Consider the following 20,272-nt stretch of genomic DNA (forward strand, 5'->3'; position numbering starts at 1 on the left):
TTTGTAAATGACATCGCCGAAGTCGAGGATCGGTAGGTTGGTCAGTTTTACGAGGGTATGTTTGGCAGCATGAGTGAAGGATGCTTTGTTGCGAAACAGGAAGCCAATTCTAGATTTAATTTTGGATTGGAGATGCTTAATGTGAGTCTGGAAGGAGAGTTTACAGTCTAACCAGACACCTAGGTATTTGTAGTTGTCTACATAATCTAAGTCAGAACTGTCCAGAGTAGTGATGCTGGACGGGCGGGCAGGTGCGGGTAGCGATCGGTTGAAGGGCATGCATTTAGTTTTACTTGCATTTAAGAGCAGTTGGAGGCCACGGAAGGAGAGTTGTATTGCATTGAAGCTCGTCTGGAGGTTAGTTAACACAGTCTCCACAGAAGGGCCAGAAGTATACAGAATGGTGTCATCTGCGTAGATGTGGATCAGATAATCACCAGCAGCAAGAGCGATTACACAGGTGCACCTTCTGCTAGGGATGCCACAGATGTCTCAAGTTTTGAGGAAATGTGCAGTTGGCATGCTGACTGCAGGAATGTTCACCAGAGAGGTTGCCGGATAAATTAATGTTAATTTCTGTGCCAATGTTAAATTTCTCTACCAACGCTGTATTAGAGAATTTGGCAGTACGTTCAGCTGGCCTCACAAATGCAGACCACATGTAACCACGCCCAGGAACTCTACAACTGGCTTCTTCACCTGCGGGATTGTCTGAGACCAGCCACCCACACAGGTGATGAAACTGTGGGTTTGCACAACTGAATAATTTATCCACAAACTGTCAGAACCCGTCTCAGGGTAGATCATCTGCGTGCTCGTTGTCCTCACCAGAGTCTTGATCTGACTGCAGCTCGGCGTTGTAACCGACTTCAGTGGGAAAATGCTTACTTCCGATGGCCACTGGAACGCTAGAGAAGTATGCTCTTCACGGATGAATCCTGGCAGAGGTTTGCTGATGTCAATGTTGTGAAAAGAGTGTCCCATGGTGAGCGGTAGGGTTATGGTATGGGCAGGCGTAAGTTGCGGACTTTGAACACAACTGCATTTTATCGATGGCAATTTCAATGATCAGAGATACCATGACGAGATCCTGAGGCTCATTGTCATGCCTTTCATCAGCCGCCATCACCTCATGTTTCAGCATGATAATGCACTCCCCATATTGCAAGGATCTGTACACAATTCCTGGAAGCTGAAAATGTCCCAGTTCTTCCAGGGCCTGCATACTCACCAGACATGTCACCCATTGTGCACGTTTGGGATGCTCTGGATCAACAGTGTGTTCTAGTTCCCGCCAATATCCTGCAACTTCATACAGCCATTGAAGAGAAGAGGCCACAGGCCACAGCCTGTGCGAAGGAGATGTGTCGCTCTGCATGATGCAAATGGTGGTCACACCAAATACTGACTAGTTTTCCGATCCTTTTATTTAAGGTATCTGTGACCAACAAATGCATGTCTGTGTTCCCAGTCATGTGATATCCATAGATCAGGGCCTAATGAATTTATTTAAATTGACTGATTTCCTTTTATGAACTAACTCAGTAAAATCTTTGAAATTGTTGCATGCTACATTTATATTTTTGTTGAATGTATATGCCCTTGGAAGGAAAAGTAATTATTTGAAATGATAGATTTGACAAGTATCATACAGTATCTCAAGAGAATGTTTACTGAAGACCCAATGCTGTAGGGCTGGCTTTCATAAGGTGAATCGTCACATCGGTTTCAAAAGGTTATGAATTTCACAAAAATATATAATTTCTTTGCAATGGTATTTTGAAACGAACGCCATCGATTCAACTTATAAAACCCAGTCCTAGTAGAAATTATATACACTATATATTTTTTTAATGGTGCTAAAACTTTTTTGCAACAGTATGAAACTCAGTTCTATGGATTCTTCAGTAGTTATTCTCCAGAGGTACTGAATAAGATGAATGGAACGGTAATGTTTGCCTGGAAATGCAGGGAGAATGCACTCATGGTAACACTGTCTGGTCCTCAGGTGTCAAAGCATGTGGCCATCTCTGAGACAGGGTATGATTTCACAGAGGGAAAGACAAACATACAGTGTGCAGGAGCATACAGTGCATTCGAATGTACTCCTTGACTTTTTCCACATTTTGTTACATTACAGCCTTATTCTAAAATGGATTAAAAAGCAAAAAATCCTCAGCAACCTACACACAATACCCCATAATGACAAAGTGAAAACCGGTATTTAGATATGTTTGCTAATTTATTCAAATCTAAAATAGAAATACCTTATTTAAATAGGTATTCGGACCCTTTGCTCTGAGACTCGAAATTAAGCTCAGGTGCATCCTGCTTCCATTGATCATCCTTGAGATGTTTCTACAACTTGATTGGAGTCCACCTGTGGTAAATTCAATTGATTGGACATGATTTGGAAAGGCACACACCTGTCTATATAAGGTCGCACAGTTGACAGTGCATGTCAAATCAAATCAAATCAAATTGCATTGGTCACATATTTAGCAGATGTTATTGCGGGTGTAGTGAAATGCTTGTGTTCCTAGCTCCAGAAGTGCAGTAGCATCTGACAGGGGCAGCAGGTAGCCTAGTGGTTAGAGCATTGGGCCAGTAACTGAAAGGTTGCTGGATCGAAAATCCCTGAGCTGACAAAGTAAAAATCTGTCTTTCTGCCCCTGAGCAAGGCAGTTAACCCACTGTTCCTCGGGCGTCGAGGATGTGGATGTCGATTAAGGCAGCCACGATGCACCTCTCTGATTCAGAGGGGTTGGGTTTTAAATGCAGAAGACACATTTCAGTTCAAGGCATTCAGTTGTACAACTAACTCTGTATCCCCCTTTCCCTAGCAGTGCAGTAGTATCCAAAAACGATTCACAACGATACACACAAATCGAAAAGTAAAAGATTGGAATTATGAAATATATAAATATTAGATTGAGCAATGTTGGAGTGGCATTGACTACAATACAATATAATATAATACAGTATATACATATGAAATGAGTAAAGCAGTATTTAAACATTATTAAAGTGGCCAATGATTCCCAGGCTATGTATAAAGGGCAGCAGCCTCTAAGGTGCAGGGTTGCGTAACCGGGTGGAAGCTGGCTAGTGATGGCTATTTAACAGTCTGATGGCCCAGATGGTCCCAGCTGACCTCGCCTTCTGGATGATAGTGGGGTGAACACGTTGTGGCTCAGGTGGTTGATGTACTTGATCTTTTTGGCCTTCCTGTGACATCGGGTGCTGTAGGTGTCCTGGAGTGCAGGTAGTTTATCTCCAGTGATGCGTTAGACATACCACACCACCCTCTGGAGAGCCCTGCGGTTGTAGGCGGTGCAGTTGCCAGGTGGTGATACAGCCTGAAATTATGCTCTCAATTGTGCATCTGTAAAGGGTTCTGGTGCCAAGCCAAATTTCTTCAGCCTCCTGAGGTTGAAGAGGTGCTATTCGTCACACTGTCTGTGTCGGTGGATCATTTCAGATAGTCAGTGATGTGTATGCAGAGGAACTTGAAGCATTCCACCTTCTCCACTGTGGTCCCATCGATGTGGATAGGGGCGTGCTCCCCCTGAAGTCCACGATCAGCTCCTTTGTTTTATTGCCGTTGAGTGAGAGCAAACACCAAGCCATGAGGTAGAAGGAATTGTTTGTTGAGCTCCGAATCAGGATTGTGTTGAGGCACAGATCTGTGGAAGGGTACCAACATATTTCTGCAGTATTGATGGTCCCCAAGAACACAGTGGCCTCCATCATTCTTAAATGGAAGAAGTTTGGAACCACCAAGACTCTTCCTAGAGCTGGCCGCCTGGCCAAACTGAGCAATTGGGGTAGAAGGGCCTTGGTCAGGGAGGTGACCAAGAACCCGATGGTCACTCTGACAGAGCTCCAGAGTTCATCTGTGGGGATGGGAGAACCTTCCAGAAGGACAACCATGTCTGCAGCACTCCACCAATCTGGCCTTTATGGTAGAGTGGCCAGATGGAAGCCACTCCTCAGTAAAAGGCACATGACAGCCTGCTTGGAGTTTGCCAAAAGTCACTGATGAATCCAAGATTGAACTCTTTGGCCTGAATGCCATCACGTCTGGAGGAAAACTGGCACCATCCCTATGGTGAAGCATTGTGGTGGCAGCATGTGGGGATGTTTTTCAGTGGCGGTCACTGAGTCATGATTGAGGGAAAGATGAACAGATCAAAGTGCAGAAAGATCCTTGATGAAAACCTGCTCCAGAGTGCTCAGGACCTCAGACTGGGGCGAAGGTTCACCTTCCAATGGGATAATGACCCTAAGCACACAGCCAAGACAGCGCATGAGTGGCTTTGGGACAAGTCTCAATGTCCTTGAGTGGCCCAGCCAGAGCCCGGACTTGAACCCAATCAAACATCTCTGGAGAGACCTGAAAATAGCTGTGCAGTGGCAGTCCCCATCCAACCTGACAGTCCCCATCCAACCTGACTTTTAGCGTCATACCCAAGAAGGTCATCAACAAAGTACTGAGTAAAGGGTCTGAGTGCTTATGTAAATGTCATTTTTCAGTTTTTTTTTTTTTTTAATACATTTGCAAAAAATAAAATAAACAGTTTTTGCTTTGTCAATATGGGGTATTGTCTGTTAATACGTTTTAGAATAAGGCTATAACTTAACAAAATGTGGAAAAAGTCAAGGGGTCTGAATACTTCCAGAATGCACTGTATATGGCTCTGATAATGTGGTTCTCATTACAGAAGTGGTCTACCTGTAGTGCCTTAGTGGGTGGAGGGAATCGACCACAAACTTGATCAATTACTGGTTATTCAGCATTGTTAGCTGAATATACAATAACAATGCATTCAAAAGTTACTTTTCAAAATGCCTGTGTTGCAGCAATGTTAAATTGTTAATGTGACACTCTCTCGCAAGTTCATTAGCAATCATCTAACAATAAATTGAGAAAAGAGAACTGAAATATGCCCCACATGGTGAAGATACTGTATAGCTATCTATATATTTAGCAGTACATGTTTTATCCATGTGTGCTAATGCACCCAACTGTAGGAATCTTAACCATTCAGATGATGGTGAAACAACAACGAAGACCCTCTCTTCAATGAACAGTTTCATTTTTTGAGTGAGATCGTGGCTATTACTAGGACATAATCAAGGCATACAGTAATAGGGCCTAAAAGGGTGGAACCGAGCCTAACTGGGCTTAACTGGTCTGAACAGGTTCTATCTAGTTCCTATTAGGATTCTCTCCCATCGTCTTGTCAAGGGACTCCATAATAAATCACAATTCTTGTCAGCCAGACACAGACAGGGAAGGCTTAACCATGCATGTGTGGATGAAATGCTCTGTGACAGTCACATTGAGAAAAAGCCTCATACAAATAGAATTGGCAAAAGTCATTCAAGATAAGTATTGTTTTGATCACCCAAAAATAAGTTGGGAAGCGGTCCTTGAAAAGCTATTGGAACCTAAGGGACTAAAGCATAGGATATGTGAACGAGGAGTATTGTGATGTACTCTCTCTCACTCCTCGGGATGTAAAAATAAATGAAAATGAATAGGATTTTGTGGGACCAGGGTTACACATGTAACCTTTTTTGTTGTTGTTGGTCCTGATGCGTTCCTATATCTCTCAGATGCATTTAGACACCAGACCATTCTTTTGATTTATTTTTTGACTATCTGTTTTGCCATGTATCAATTTGTTATTCAATGCATTTCTATGGGCTAACAGCAGTAAGGCCAAATTCAATGTTTCATCAAATGTAAAACAGTTGAAGTCGGAAGTTTACATAAACTCAGTTTTTCACAATTCCTGACATTTAATCCAAGTAAAAATTCCCTGTCTTAGGTCAATTAGGATCACCACTTTATTTTAAGAATGTGAAATGTCAGAATAAAAGTAGAGAGAATGATTTATTTCATCTTTTATTCCTTACATCACATTCCCAGTGGGTCAGAGGTTTATATATACTCAATTATACACTCCTTGCTCGCGCATGCTTTTTCAGTTCTGCCCACATATTTTCTATAGGATTGAGGTCAGGGCTTTGTGATGGCCACTCCAATACATTGACTTTGTTGTCCGTAAGCCATTTTGCCACAACTTTGGAAGTGTGCTTGGGGTCATTGTCCATTTGGAAGACCCATTTGCGACCAAGCTTTAACTTCCTGACTGATGTCTTGAGATGTTGCTTCAATATATCCACATAATTGTCCTACCTCATGATGCCATCTATTTTGTGAAGTGCAGTAAATCACCCCCACAACATGATGCTGCCACCCCCGTGCCTCACCTTTGGGATGGTGTTCTTCGGCTTGCAAGCCTCTCCCTTTTTCCTCAAAGATAATGATGGTCATTATGACCAAACAGTTCTATTTTTGTTTCATCAGACCAGAGGACATTTCTCCAAAAAGTAAGATCTTTGTCCCCAAGTGCAGTTGCAAACCGTAGTCTGGCTTTTTTTATGCCGGTTTTGGAGCAGTGGCTTCTTCCTTGCTGAGCAGCCTTTCAGGTTATGTCGATATAGGACTTGTTTTAATGTGGATATAGATACTTTTGTACCGGTTTCCTCCAGCATCTTCACAAGGTCCTTTGCTGTTGTTCTGGGATTGATTTGCACTTTTTGCACCAAAGTACATTCATCTCTAGGAGACAGAACTTGGAATAAATCCACAGGTACACCTCCAATTGACTAGAATTATGTCAATTATCCTATCAGAAGCTTCTAAAGCAATGACATCACTTTCTGGAATTTTCCAAGCTGTTTAAAGCCACAGTCAACTTAGTGTATGTAAACTTCTGACCCACTGGAATTGTGATACAGTGAAATAATCTGTCTGTAATCAATTGTTGGGAAAATTACTCTTGTCATGCACGAAGTAGATATCCTAACCAACTATCCTAGCCAAAACTATAGTTTGTTAACAAGAAGTTTGTGGTAGGTTGAAAAACAAGTTTTAATGACTCCAACCTAAGTGTATGTAAACTTTTGGCTTCAACTGTATGCCTAAGACTCTAAATCAAATAGCTATATGATCCATGGCATGACCATCTTAAATCTTATATGTTAGCTTATTGCCCTCCTCAACTTTTTAAGTCACCAACCGCCAATGTCTGAATTATAAACGTTTGATATTTACTCTTCCCAACTTTATTTTCTATTCACAGGTTATAAAATAACCTGGTGCCAGCTGAAAAGTTTATTCTCTTTCCACCCTTTAATTTCCCATAAAAGCATGATGAGCTCCACAGTTTTTCTCTCAAACTATTTTACAACACTATTTTAATAAATAAATCTATCTGGACAAAGGTTGGAGCCGAGACTAGACTTCACCATATGCCTCAATTTCCAAGTCTGCTTCCCTCCTTACCTCAGGCCATGCTGCGGTGCAGTTTAATCACTGTGTGAAAGATGCCCACTATGGCTACCACTATAGCTACTGTACTGCTCTCTCACCCGTAAGAAATATGGGTCTCACCACCCTGGGTTTTGTTCGTGAGCAGGCAACATTTAAAACATTTTGCAACACGAATCAAAAATAGGCATTTCAGGTTAGTCCCTCCCCGTTTCAGGATGTTTTCTTCCGTTTGATGCCAGATTAAAACAGAAGTGTAGATGGGTAATAGAGGATGTGTGGAGGTAGTGTGGAATTGTGAAAGTTGGCTCAGGGGTTGTTTTGATGCAATTAGGTTAGCAGCAGAGATGTAATTTATATGTCTAACGATATGGAACAAGATAATTAGTATTAGTTTCACCAGCAGCTCTGCAAAGCCAAGTTGACCCCAATCCAAAGCCAGTTAAACAATGTCAAGAACAATCCAAAAACGCACAGGAACAAGTTTTTGGACCAGAACGACAAAGCCTTCAAAGCCGCTTATTCCTCGTTGAATTGTGTGTGTGAGTGTGTGTGTGTGTGAGTGTTTTTGTCCTTGTGGCAGGCAGGCAGGCTGTACCAGGGTGCTTCAAACTCCCCATTTGAAGCATCTCTTCTCTTTCTCTTGTCTCCCTCGACGCTAAAGAGGCTTCATTAGGCCGACTCCAAAGCACCTGACTGCATTCAGAAACACACTGTGGGATGCCACAGCGATGCTAATGATGCTAACCTACTTTCTAACGAGTTCTTTCAGAATAACAATGATTTGCTCTCAATTCACGACCCACAGTGAGCGGCATGATAAGTGACATTCGGCGGCCACTCGTCTCATTTTGGATCTCGGCGGTATCCTGTTCTCATGAGCTTCTCTCTCTCCCTGTTTTTCTCTAATTTTTTTTCTCTCTCTCTCTCTCTCTCTGTTCCACTTGCAGTCAAGATGGCTCATTATGAAGAGAGACTGAATAAAGAGACAAACTTTTCCACTGATTACCTCGAAGGCGCTCTTCTTCTTCTCTCGTTGTCGTCGTACCCTGTGGCTCATACTGTGATTATGTAGAAGGAGCTCTGTGCACCACTGTCAATCAGACATGTTAGGACAATGTTGTCTTATGTTATTCACTGTGTGACCAGCAGCATAACACATTGAAAGTGGGCAGGTGATGCATTGTGGGTCTCAGCTGTCACTGGAGATATGAAACATCACCAACTTCATAAACGGTGTAGGTAATAAATAGCTTACGTTTTAAACGACATGGAGAGGTAGTGTCTTGAATTATGATGGGTTATTTGACAGACCACATAACAGTCCCTCTTTGGGAACATGTCTCCATTTGCGCCCGAGCTCTCTTGCCTCTACATCAACACCAACTGGTACGCTAACTCCAGCTCAGTGGAAGTGTTGACCCGTTGTTCACCAGTCTTGGAATACCCGATGGTCAAATGTCGACCTTTCAACCTCCCGAGGGAGTTTTAAGCTGTTGTCGTGACTGTTGTTTACATTCCATCTCAGGACAAGAAAAATAACACGCTGGCACTTAACGAACTGTATTAACAAGCAAGAAAACCTACATCCAGAGGCTTCTTTTCTGGTTGCTGGAAATGTTTAGTCCGCGTCACTAAGACAGGTGATGCCCATCTTCCATCAACACATCTTCAATGCCACCAGGGGCCGATAAAGTCCTAGACCACTGTTTTTCTATTCTCAAGCAAGCAAACACGGCTCTCCCTCGTCTGCCATTCGGCAAATCAGATCATGAATCCATATGCCTGCTTCCTGTTTACAAGCAGAAACTCAAACAGGAAGTACCCGTGACTCGTTCCGTTGAGAAATGGACACCAGAATCAGATATTATGCTATAGGACGGCTTTGCTAGAGCTGATTGGTATGTACTGTATTTCGAGACTTCGTCGATAACATTAACAAGCTAACCACCTCCGATACTGGCTTCATTAGACAATGTATTAAGTTTGCCACACACACACACACACACACACACACTCACTCTATCATCTGCTCACTCGCACAGAATATGCACATACTGTACATTCATACCGACTCTACATACACTCACACCCACTCACATACAATCTGCTGCTACTCTGTTTATCTTATATCCTGTTGCTTAGTCACCTTACCCCTATACATATCTACCTCCATCACTCCAGTATCCCTGCACATTGTAAATATGGTACTTGAACTGACCCTGTATACAGTATGCTTACTTACTCATTGCTTTCTTCATATTACTTCTTATTTCTTGTGTGTTTTCTCTAGTATGACATTGTTATTGATTATTGCATTGTTGGGTTTTAAATTTTGAGTTAGCAAGAAAGGCATTTCACTGTACTTGTGCATGTGACATTTAACTTTAAACTTAAGGACCCAGGCAGTTGTTAATATATAGCGCGCGTACACACACACACACACACACAGTATATACACTGAGTATACAAAACATGCTCTTTCCGTGACATAGATTGACCAGGTGAATCCAGGTGAAAGCTGTGATCCCTTATTGATGTCACTTATTAAATCTTCTTCAATCAGTGTAGATGGAGGAAATGAGACAGGTTAAATAAGGATTTTTAAGCCTTGAGACATGAATTGTGTATGTGTGCCAATCAGAGGGTGAATGGGAAAGACAAAAGATTTAAGTGCCTTTGAAATAGTAGGTACCAGGTGCACCGGTTTGTGTCAAGAACTGCAATGCTGCTGGGTTCTTAATGCTCAACCGTGTGTATCAAGAATGGCCCACCACCCAAAGGACATCCAGTCAACTTTACACAACTGTGGGAGTCAACATCGGCCAGCATCCCTGTGGTACGCGTTCAACACCTTGTAGAGTCCATGCACCGATTAATTGAGGCTGTTCTAAGGGAAAAGGGCAGGGATGCAGCTCAATATTAGGAAGGTGTTCTTAATGATTGGCATACTCAGTTTATATACTACAGGGCCATGCTCCTTCTGAGTATCGACTGTCTTAATAAGCAGTGAGGGATGAAACGATTGATACAGCTGCAAGTCAAAAGCCGCCCTCTTACACCTCTCCCTCTCCGCCCCCGCCTCCTCTTCGCCACCACCACCACCCTTCTTCCCCAACCCCCTCGACACCTCCTGACGCTCATACCACCAATCCATCCCTCACTACTTGTCATGTCATCCACCACGCTCGACCAACGCACGCACACACAAACACAGAACAAAGCGACAGGAAGAGTTGTCTTATAAATCTATTGATTTTGCTGCTCTTTAATGCTGCTGACATATGAAATGAATTCAAATCTGTAGATCTGTCCTTTATGGATGACACTTTTGAGTACAGCGTATTTGGACACCGGTCATCAATCTTCCAAGTTTCCATCAATACCAGCTACATGCTACAGCACTTCTTGCTTCTCTCCTCCCACCTGTTTGTCAGGCAGAACACAGACCATTAGCTCTTCTCTGCTGCCAGAGAGCATGATGGAACATTGGGACAGCGAATGCACATTTTCCAGCAAAGCGGCTCACTTAATATTTAGTTTCGTAGTGCAGCAACAAACTTTGTGATTTGATATAACACAAAAATACATAAAAAGTTGCCAGAGACAACAACAAATATAGAGGATAAAACACAATAAAGCCTGAATGCTGAAGTCGAGGACTTCAGCATTCAAGGAGAAGCTGAGAAAGCACTGATTGATTACTATGATAATCAATGATGATTCTGGTTTGACAGGTGAGTGGAATTCATTCCCCATTCTTAACCACGCTAAGGGTGTTGGATATGTGCTGCAGGCGGCAGCTTTACTAGCCAGACCAGCCTCAGGCACAATTATTTAGGCATTCTGAATATGTTTTCAAGCCATCAAGTAACGATGATGATGTGACCTCTTACAGTATTGCCTCATTTCTCTCTTTCTCTCTTCTTCTCTCCCACTCCTCCTCCCTCCATCGCCCATTCCGGAGCAGTTTGGCCGAACGGAAGTGATTGAGAACACGCTGAACCCGGACTTTGTACGGAAGTTTGTCCTGGATTTCTTCTTCGAGGAGAAGCAGAATCTTCGCTTTGATGCGTAAGTGGAGACCTCGTTTCACTCTTTCCCTATATTCCATTCCTCCTCTTGTTTTCCTTCCCCTCCTCTCTTCTATACTCCTGTCCATCAGACAATGACTCTAGAGGTTTCATTAGCCATGTTCACTCCTCCACTCTTAATAATCTCTTGACTTACTAAAGGCCCAATTCAATCAAACCAGGGTCGTGTTCAGTTGGGCACATCGTAGCAAAACATTTTGCAACAGACAATGAAAATCGGTGTTCTTATTAGACAAGCACAGGTACAGTGCCTTGCGAAAGTATTCGCCCCCCTTGAACTTTGCGACCTTTTGCCACATTTCAGGCTTCAAACATAAAGATATAAAACTGTATTTTTTTGTGAAGAATCAACAACAAGTGGGACACAATCATGAAGTGGAACGACATTTATTGGATATTTCAAACTTTTTTAACAAATCAAAAACTGAAAAATTGGGCGTGCAAAATTATTCAGCCCCCTTAAGTTAATACTTTGTAGCGCCACCTTTTGCTGCGATTACAGCTGTAAGTCGCTTGGGGTATGTCTCTATCAGTTTTGCACATCGAGAGACTGACATTTTTCCCCATTCCTCCTTGCAAAACAGCTCGAGCTCAGTGAGGTTGGATGGAGAGCATTTGTGAACAGCAGTTTTCAGTTCTTTCCACAGATTCTCGATTGGATTCAGGTCTGGACTTTGACTTGGCCATTCTAACACCTGGATATGTTTATTTTTGAACCATTCCATTGTAGATTTTGCTTTATGTTTTGGATCATTGTCTTGTTGGAAGACAAATCTCCGTCCCAGTCTCAGGTCTTTTGCAGACTCCATCAGGTTTTCTTCCAGAATGGTCCAGTATTTGGCTCCATCCATCTTCCCATCAATTTGAACCATCTTCCCTGTCCCTGCTGAAGAAAAGCAGGCCCAAACCATGATGCTGCCACCACCATGTTTGACAGTGGGGATGGTGTGTTCAGCTGTGTTGCTTTTACACCAAACATAACGTTTTGCATTGTTGCCAAAAAGTTCAATTTTGGTTTCATCTGACCAGAGCACCTTCTTCCACATGTTTGGTGTGTCTCCCAGGTGGCTTGTGGCAAACTTTAAACAACACTTTTTATGGATATCTTTAAGAAATGGCTTACTTCTTGCCACTCTTCCATAAAGGCCAGATTTGTGCAATATACGACTGATTGTTGTCCTATGGACAGAGTCTCCCACCTCAGCTGTAGATCTCTGCAGTTCATCCAGAGTGATCATGGGCCTCTTGGCTGCATCTCTGATCAGTCTTCTCCTTGTATGAGCTGAAAGTTTAGAGGGACGGCCAGGTCTTGGTAGATTTGCAGTGGTTTGATACTCCTTCCATTTCAATATTATCGCTTGCACAGTGCTCCTTGCGATGTTTAAAGCTTGGGAAATCTTTTGTATCCAAATCCGGCTTTAAACTTCTTCACAACAGTATCTCGGACCTGCCTGGTGTGTTCCTTGTTCTTCATGATGCTCTCTGCGCTTTTAACAGACCTCTGAGACTATCACAGTGCAGGTGCATTTATACGGAGACTTGATTACACACAGGTGGATTTTATTTATCATCATTAGTCATTTAGGTCAACATTGGATCATTCAGAGATCCTCACTGAACTTCTGGAGAGAGTTTGCTGCACTGAAAGTAAAGGGGCTGAATAATTTTGCACGCCCAATTTTTCAGTTTTTGAATTGTTAAAAAAGTTTGAAATATCCAATAAATGTCGTTCCACTTCATGATTGTGTCCCACTTGTTGTTGATTCTTCACATAAAAATACAGTTTTATATATTTATGTTTGAAGCCTGAAATGTGGCAAAAGTTCGCAAAGTTCAAGGGGGCCGAATACTTTCGCAAGGCACTGTAGTACATCCCTGTTTCACATCGATAAGAAGACATGTAGACCAATATGATCCTCTCACCTCTATGTACCACTGTACTTATGACATTTACAGCATTAACATAATTTTATTGGTTAAGAACGTTGAATCAAAAGCGCATTCTTGCAGCATTTTGCAGGATAATTACTTTTTGACTTATCTGGAAAAGTCTGACCGCTAAAGTTAGGTCCCTATAAAGTTAAAGTCAACAAACTACTTTCAAACCAACATTATAGCTCCCATTTGTCTCAAATCCACTCCCAGCTCTCTCTCCACTGCGAAGGCAGCTCACAGTAGAAGCCAGGGTTGGAGTGAGTTGCGGGCTGTTGTGGGATGTTACTGTCCAAACTTCACTTCTCCCCCAGAGAAGGGGGGATCGATAGCCTCAGCAGGAGGCCGGAGGAGGAGAAGAGGAGAAGAGCAGAGGCCCCAGCGTGGGGCAGGTTGAGGTAGCCGGGGCCGAACCACCCCCAGATCTGTCACATTGATTAAACCACGCACGCACACACACACACACACACATACACGATCAATACCGCCGTCAAAACACCAACCGATCACCACTGCCAGATCCAACACGCAGACAGAAAGCATTAGTCAAACAAGGAAAGGCAAATAATGTAACAGAAGGTTGATACCAGTGTAGTCGGAAGCCATACAACAGCGGTTGTTGTATTTCGTTTTAAATCTTGTCAAGCAGGAGGAAGAAAGTCAAACATTATTTTAAGAAAAAATGATCTTTGTCATAAGAGGAGAAGCCGACAAGATGTGCTTTTAAAGAGAGTTGCATATAAAAAAAAACAGTACTCTTCAGAATCAGAATTGCACAAAGTCACATGGATCATAATAACATCAGGTCTTCCTGTACTGATTGAAAACCTCACACTATTGTCCACTGTGCAGGAATAGATTGAAGAGGGTTTCATCAGTCTTTTCCTAAATTGAGTGATGGTGGTTATATGTGCTGGAGGTGAGTGTGGGGGTTGTGTTGGAAATATTCTCCTCTCCATGGCAAGAGGAAGGAGTGGGACGAGCCCTATCAGAGAGGAGTGAGAACAAACACTTTACACCAGCCTTGATCCTGCTCCCATTGATTCACACACACACACACACACACATGGCTATATACACCATCTACAGTTAATATTACACACAACAAATATACAGTGAACTTTATATTATGTACATAGTTTTAGGATTTTCTGTCCGTTTGGGGTCTCCACATGACTTCTTAGTCATAATCTCTAGCAAATGACTCCCTAGGGGTTGTGTAAATCCATGTGTGCAGTGTCCCTAATAGGACAGATCTTTGGTCTGGGATTGGAAGAATTTGGTTCATTACCTAATTGGATGTGGACAGTGATCAAGTGAGTTTAGTAAGAAATGCATGCACACACATGGAAAGCCAGGTGCATACACACACGCGCACACACACACACACACACACACACACACACACACACAAGCACATCGACACATGCTGCCAACACACATAAACACATATGCCACTGTCACACATACCACAGTCAAAATTCAATATACTGTAATTGGATAATAACAGAATTTCAAAGTCCTTGTATTATTTTTAGGACAGGATAGAAGCAGAAGAAGGGAGACAACGTAGAGGGAGCGGAAATGCGTAGGGTTTGTGCAGGGATTGAATCAGGATCCCCGTCAAAAGTACCGTTTATGGTTCCATTGGCGAGAGTGTTACCCACTCAACCAGACACCCCCGTCCAGACAAGTCTTACCGGCACATGCACACGTTGAGTTCTCAGGTTTGGCAAATCCCTTCCCCTGGGAAAGCAGCCATGCTTTGAGATGAGTCCTAGTCTCCTGTGGAAAATAAATCAATAGAGGTGAATTATTCAGTAATACAATTACACACAGACACTCACTCACTCACACACACACGCACAGCACAGCACAAGACTGACTGACTGTCACTCTTGGCTGTCACACATTTTCTTTGCTGACAGGCTGATCCGCATCTCAGATCATCTCTGATCATCTCTGATGTTGTCCTTCACACAATAAAGATCCTCACATTTTTTGGCTCCCGAGTGGCGTAGCAGTCTAAGGCACTGCATTTCAGTGCAAGAGGCGTCACTACCGTCCCTGGTTCAAATCCAGGCTGTATCACATCCGGCCGTGATTGGGAGTCCCATAGGGCGGCGCTGTCACACCCTGACCTTAGAGAGCCTGTTTATTTCTCTATTTGGGTGGGCATTCTAGTTTTCTATTTCTTTTTTGGCCGGGTATGGTTCCCAATCAGAAACAGCTGTCTATCGTTGTCTCTGATTTGGAATCATACTTAGGCAGCCTGTTTTCCACCTGAGTTTGTGGGATCTTGTTTTTGTTCAGTTACTGTGTAGCCTGCAGAACGTTACGTTAGTTTATCTTTTGTTGTTTTGGGGTGTTCATCTAAAATAAAGAAAGATGTACACTTTCCACGCTGCTTTGGTCTCATTCTGACAACGGACGTAACAGGCGCACAATTAGCCCAGAGTTGTCTGGGTTTGGCCGGGGTAGGCCATCATTGTGAATAAGAATTTGTTCTTAACCAACTTGCCTAGTTAAATAAAAAATATATATATATATATATATGTTATATATATTTTTTTACTTCAGACTTAAAACATCTTCAAATGTCACACTTAAAAGTGCAATCTCACCTCTGGCAGCTGAAAACCCCCTAAAGTGGCAACCTGAAGATTCCCTAACAACAGGAGTAAATTCCCTAACAACAGGAGTGACGCTTCACATTAATGAATGTGCCCTAATTAGTGTACTAATGTGGTTTGCTAATATGTGATGGATTGATGGCTCATTAACGACTAGCGCGTGTGCTACATAAATCAAATCAAAGATTATTGGTCGCGTACACAGTTTAGCAGATGTTATAGAGGGTGCAGCGAAATGCTTGTGTTTCTTGTAACAGTGCAGTAAAATGTCAAACAAGGACACAAATAATCAAAAGTTTGAAACAAGAAATCAAGAACAGGTGCTACATACAGATGTAGGAGCTTAATTTGAGCCAGTTGGCTTCAGCAGGAAAATAATCCTGCAGCAATTGGAAATGTGAATTATTATGTGGATAATAATTAATGAACATTTTTTGTAGAGCTTTTCCTAGGTATCTGTTTGAGTTTTTACTCTGTTTGTTCAGAACATAACAAGGGGTTGATACATTTTTTGTCAGGGCAAATCAAATGTGACATTTTAAAGTGAAAATTACAAACATTATAAGCCTTTTTAAACCTCGAATACACTACAAGTTTGCTGTTCAGGGAAGTTATCAGCAACAAAAGAGTGATCAGATGAAGATCCTACATCTGTAAGTGCCTGTCGCAAAGTACAAAAGTGTGTCACCATATTTCCTACCCCGTGAACTCCAAATGGGGTCAACACGGTAGTTAAAAGGATTAGCCCCTTTTTTTCAATTTTCGCCTAAAATGACATACCCAAATCTAACTGCCTGTAGCTCAGGCCCTTAAGCAACGATATGCATATTCTTGGTACCATTTGAAAGGAAACACTTTGAAGTTTATGGAAATGTGAAAGGAATGTAGTAGAATACAACACAATAGATCTGGTAAAAGATAGTACAAAGTAAAAAACAACCGTTCTTTTGTATTTTTTTGTACCATCATCTTTTAAATGCAAGATAAAGGCCACAATGTATTATTCTAGCCCAGGTGTAATTTTGATTTTGGCCACTAGATGACATCAGTGTATGTGCAAAGTTTTAGACTGATCCAATGAACCATTGTATTTCTGTTCAAAATGTTGTATCAAGACTGCCAAAATGTGCCTAATTTGTTTATTAATAACTTTTCATGTTCAAAATGTTGCAGTCTCAAACAATAGCATGGTATTCTTTCACTGTAATACTGTAAATTGGACAGTGCAGTTAGGTTAACAAGAATTTAAGCTTTCTGCCAATATCAGATATGTCTATGTCCTGGGAAATGTTCTTGTTACTTACAACCTCATGCTAATTGCATTAGTCTACGTTAGCTCAACCGTCCCATGGAAGGGACACCGATCCCGAAGAAGGTTTATTAACCACCAGTGCAATAAAGTCAATTTATTACGATGTTCACGACGTGGTGGTAGACTAAGGGCATTGACGTGCGTAAATGGCACCTACGAGAATAATGACTCATCATGTTCGGTGACGGAGAAAGATAATTATTGTGACACATCTTGTGACCTTTTGGTGCTCCTCAATCAATAGCATGTTGATGAAACACTGGCCATACCGGCTATTGACGGCTATTCTCAACCCTTTGTATCAACATATTGATTGATATCAACTTATTGTATGATGGAATTAACCGTCATCTGTGCAACATACCTAAGTGAGGACCGAGGGGGTATGTGGAAATAAACTGGGTGCCTATTGCATTTCCAGGATAGTCCAGATATGGATCTTCAAGGCACCAGGGGAGCGCTGCAGCTGTGGTCTCCCTGATAAGGGGTCACAAGAGGTGGCTCCAATAACAGGGAGAGATCCCCTGGCGGAGGTGGATGAATAATTTAACCACCCCCTTCCCTCTAGAGATTATTTTTAGCATCTGAATCACAATAGATAGTGAAGATAGATAGTGCTGTGGAGGTACTGTAAGGGCTTCGAGATATGGATGGAGATAAGGGACTACATGGATTACCCCAAGGGAGTTGTATATATTAGAATGAGCCCATTTGATCTGGTCATTGAAGTTGAAATATGAGTCTCATTCGATAGGGGAATCAAATCCACACATTAATGAATAAATTCCGAGCTGTACTATACACTTGGAAACTAGATGGAACAGGTTATCTAATGTATACATACTTGTTTTTATTTCTACCTTTCAATCTGATTTGATTTGCAAAGGTAGACAATATCCTTTTCTCTTGTTTCTAAAGGAATCATTGAATAGAAGAAGAGTGGGAGAGAGAGAGTCAGTTACGTCACAGAAAGGCTTCCCACTCTGTTATATCTAGTGTATCACTGTATATCAAGGCTATGAGAGGCATAGGAAAAATATAAAAGATATAAAATACTGTCTATGATGTTCAGCCGTATCCTGTAGATGTTTCAAGATAGGCATGGGGCCCACTGATGTGCGTGACTCCTGTCTTTATTTGCCATACCTTTCCTGAATTATGAGGATCCCATCCTCAGGTCAATTACCTTGCGTTCCGAGAAGTAGCTGTGTTCTTTTGAAAAGAGAACTCAGCTACTCATCGAGCGGTGAGAACAGAGAAGCAAAGGTACGTCATTCGTCTCTCCCAAGTCAAATGACTTGTCAAAAGTGTAGGGGAGTTCACACAATTTTCTTCCATTTACAGTAGATAATATTGGAAATTACCATGACTGTCTGATGCAGAAGTAGAGAAGGATAGAAAACAAAATGGAAGATGAAAGAACTTAGGCTCAGCTGGAATTTTGAAGAAGTTCAGGTCAGAAAGATAGTGCTTTGTTTTTTAACATCTTGCTGAGAGAGAGTTGGAAGTAACACTATCTTTGGAAGGTTGCCTTCTAGGCATAAAACAGACGCTTTCAATACAATAGTACAGGGGAATCTATCAAATCGATCTCAAGCTACCAGTAGCTAACAGTCCACCTATGAGTAGCTTGCCAAACATTTCAGAGAAGTACATGCATTTTTCACATTCCACGCAAACTGTCATAAACAAATCTTCCACCGCTAAAAACAAATCAGACGCTGCAAGCTACTGGCTAATATCCAACCAAAGCCCAATTTACATTATCACACCCCTGGTTATCCACTATTGGTTTAAAAATCCAAACATAACGGGGCGCTAGTGAGCAAATGTAGAAGGTCACATTTTTCCGAGCTCCTGAAGAAATTGCATTTATTTAATACTTTCTTTGCGCTTTGACCCATAAATAACTAGGAAACACAGCCTTTGAATGAGATGCTTTACTTTGATTTAAAGTTAAGCGGAGTCACTGACAAAAGAGAAAACACTAAGCCCAAGACCAGGAGCTCGAGTTCTTCAACAAGTGGGGGCATAAACTCCTCCCCTCGGGTCGGCAAAAAAACCACAGATGATTTCAAGGCCGGGATTTTTGCTGCCCTCAGAGCGGAAATGTAATCTAAACTCAAGTCGGAAACTCAAGGAGGCGCTCAGTGAGGACTTTCATTGAATTAACAAGTCGGAGTTACAAGCAGTCAAAAATGAACTCGCAAAGCATGCAGCAATAGTTCTTACTGAACTGGAAACAGTTAAGAGAAATGTCTCCGACATGGAACAAGGCTTGTCAATATGCTCAGACGACACGACTACGCTACAAACCACGGTTAAGAAGCCTCTCAACGGATGTGGCTAGCCTTAAGGAACATTGCATACATTTACAAGGTTATCTGCAAAGATCCAATATCAGGATAATGTTGGTAGCTGAGGACCCGGGCTCAAGTTCTACTTCATCGGTCACAAAGTTATTGAAGGAAGCCCTCACATTGGATAAAGATGTCCTTGTAGACCGCTCACATCGGGGGTTTCAAGCATAAAAGCCTGCCGGAAAACCTTGCGTCATTGTGGCTAAACTACACTACTATCTGGATTGTATTGGTGTCCTTCGGTGTGCAAGAGAATTTGGCCCATGTCGATGCAATGGAGCACCCATTTCTATCTTCCCAAGGGGCATAGCTGAATGTTCACCTATTTGGAGATTAGGGTAATGGACGAATGTGTCTACCACTGCAGACTCAGTCTCTCATTTGTAGACACTGTATAGCATTGCCAGTGGTATCAGTTGCTATTGTTATTATTAGGTAACGTTAGTGCCTTAGTTCTGGTGAGTCAGTTCTCTTTTTGTTTTAACATTTTATTTTATTACCATGAAGCTGCTCATTTCTATTTATCGATGGTACCCGTATCCAAGGTAGATAAGTTCTATTACAGTTCTATCATTAGGTTATGTCATTTCTTTAAA

The 20,272-nt window shown here is 42.0% G+C and overlaps 1 protein-coding gene across 1 annotated transcript in view; it reads left to right on the top strand.

The window, feature by feature from the left end:
* The window catches only part of LOC139370743 (copine-9-like), a 193,592-nt gene that overhangs the window by 37,145 nt on the left and 136,175 nt on the right, over positions 1-20,272 (top strand). The window contains exon 4 of the mRNA XM_071110413.1: positions 11,316-11,419. Coding sequence (XP_070966514.1) covers positions 11,316-11,419 — 104 coding nt within the window. The remainder of the gene's footprint in view (positions 1-11,315; positions 11,420-20,272) is intronic.

This window comes from Oncorhynchus clarkii, chromosome 17 (assembly GCF_045791955.1).
Source record: "Oncorhynchus clarkii lewisi isolate Uvic-CL-2024 chromosome 17, UVic_Ocla_1.0, whole genome shotgun sequence".
NCBI lineage: Eukaryota > Metazoa > Chordata > Actinopteri > Salmoniformes > Salmonidae > Oncorhynchus > Oncorhynchus clarkii.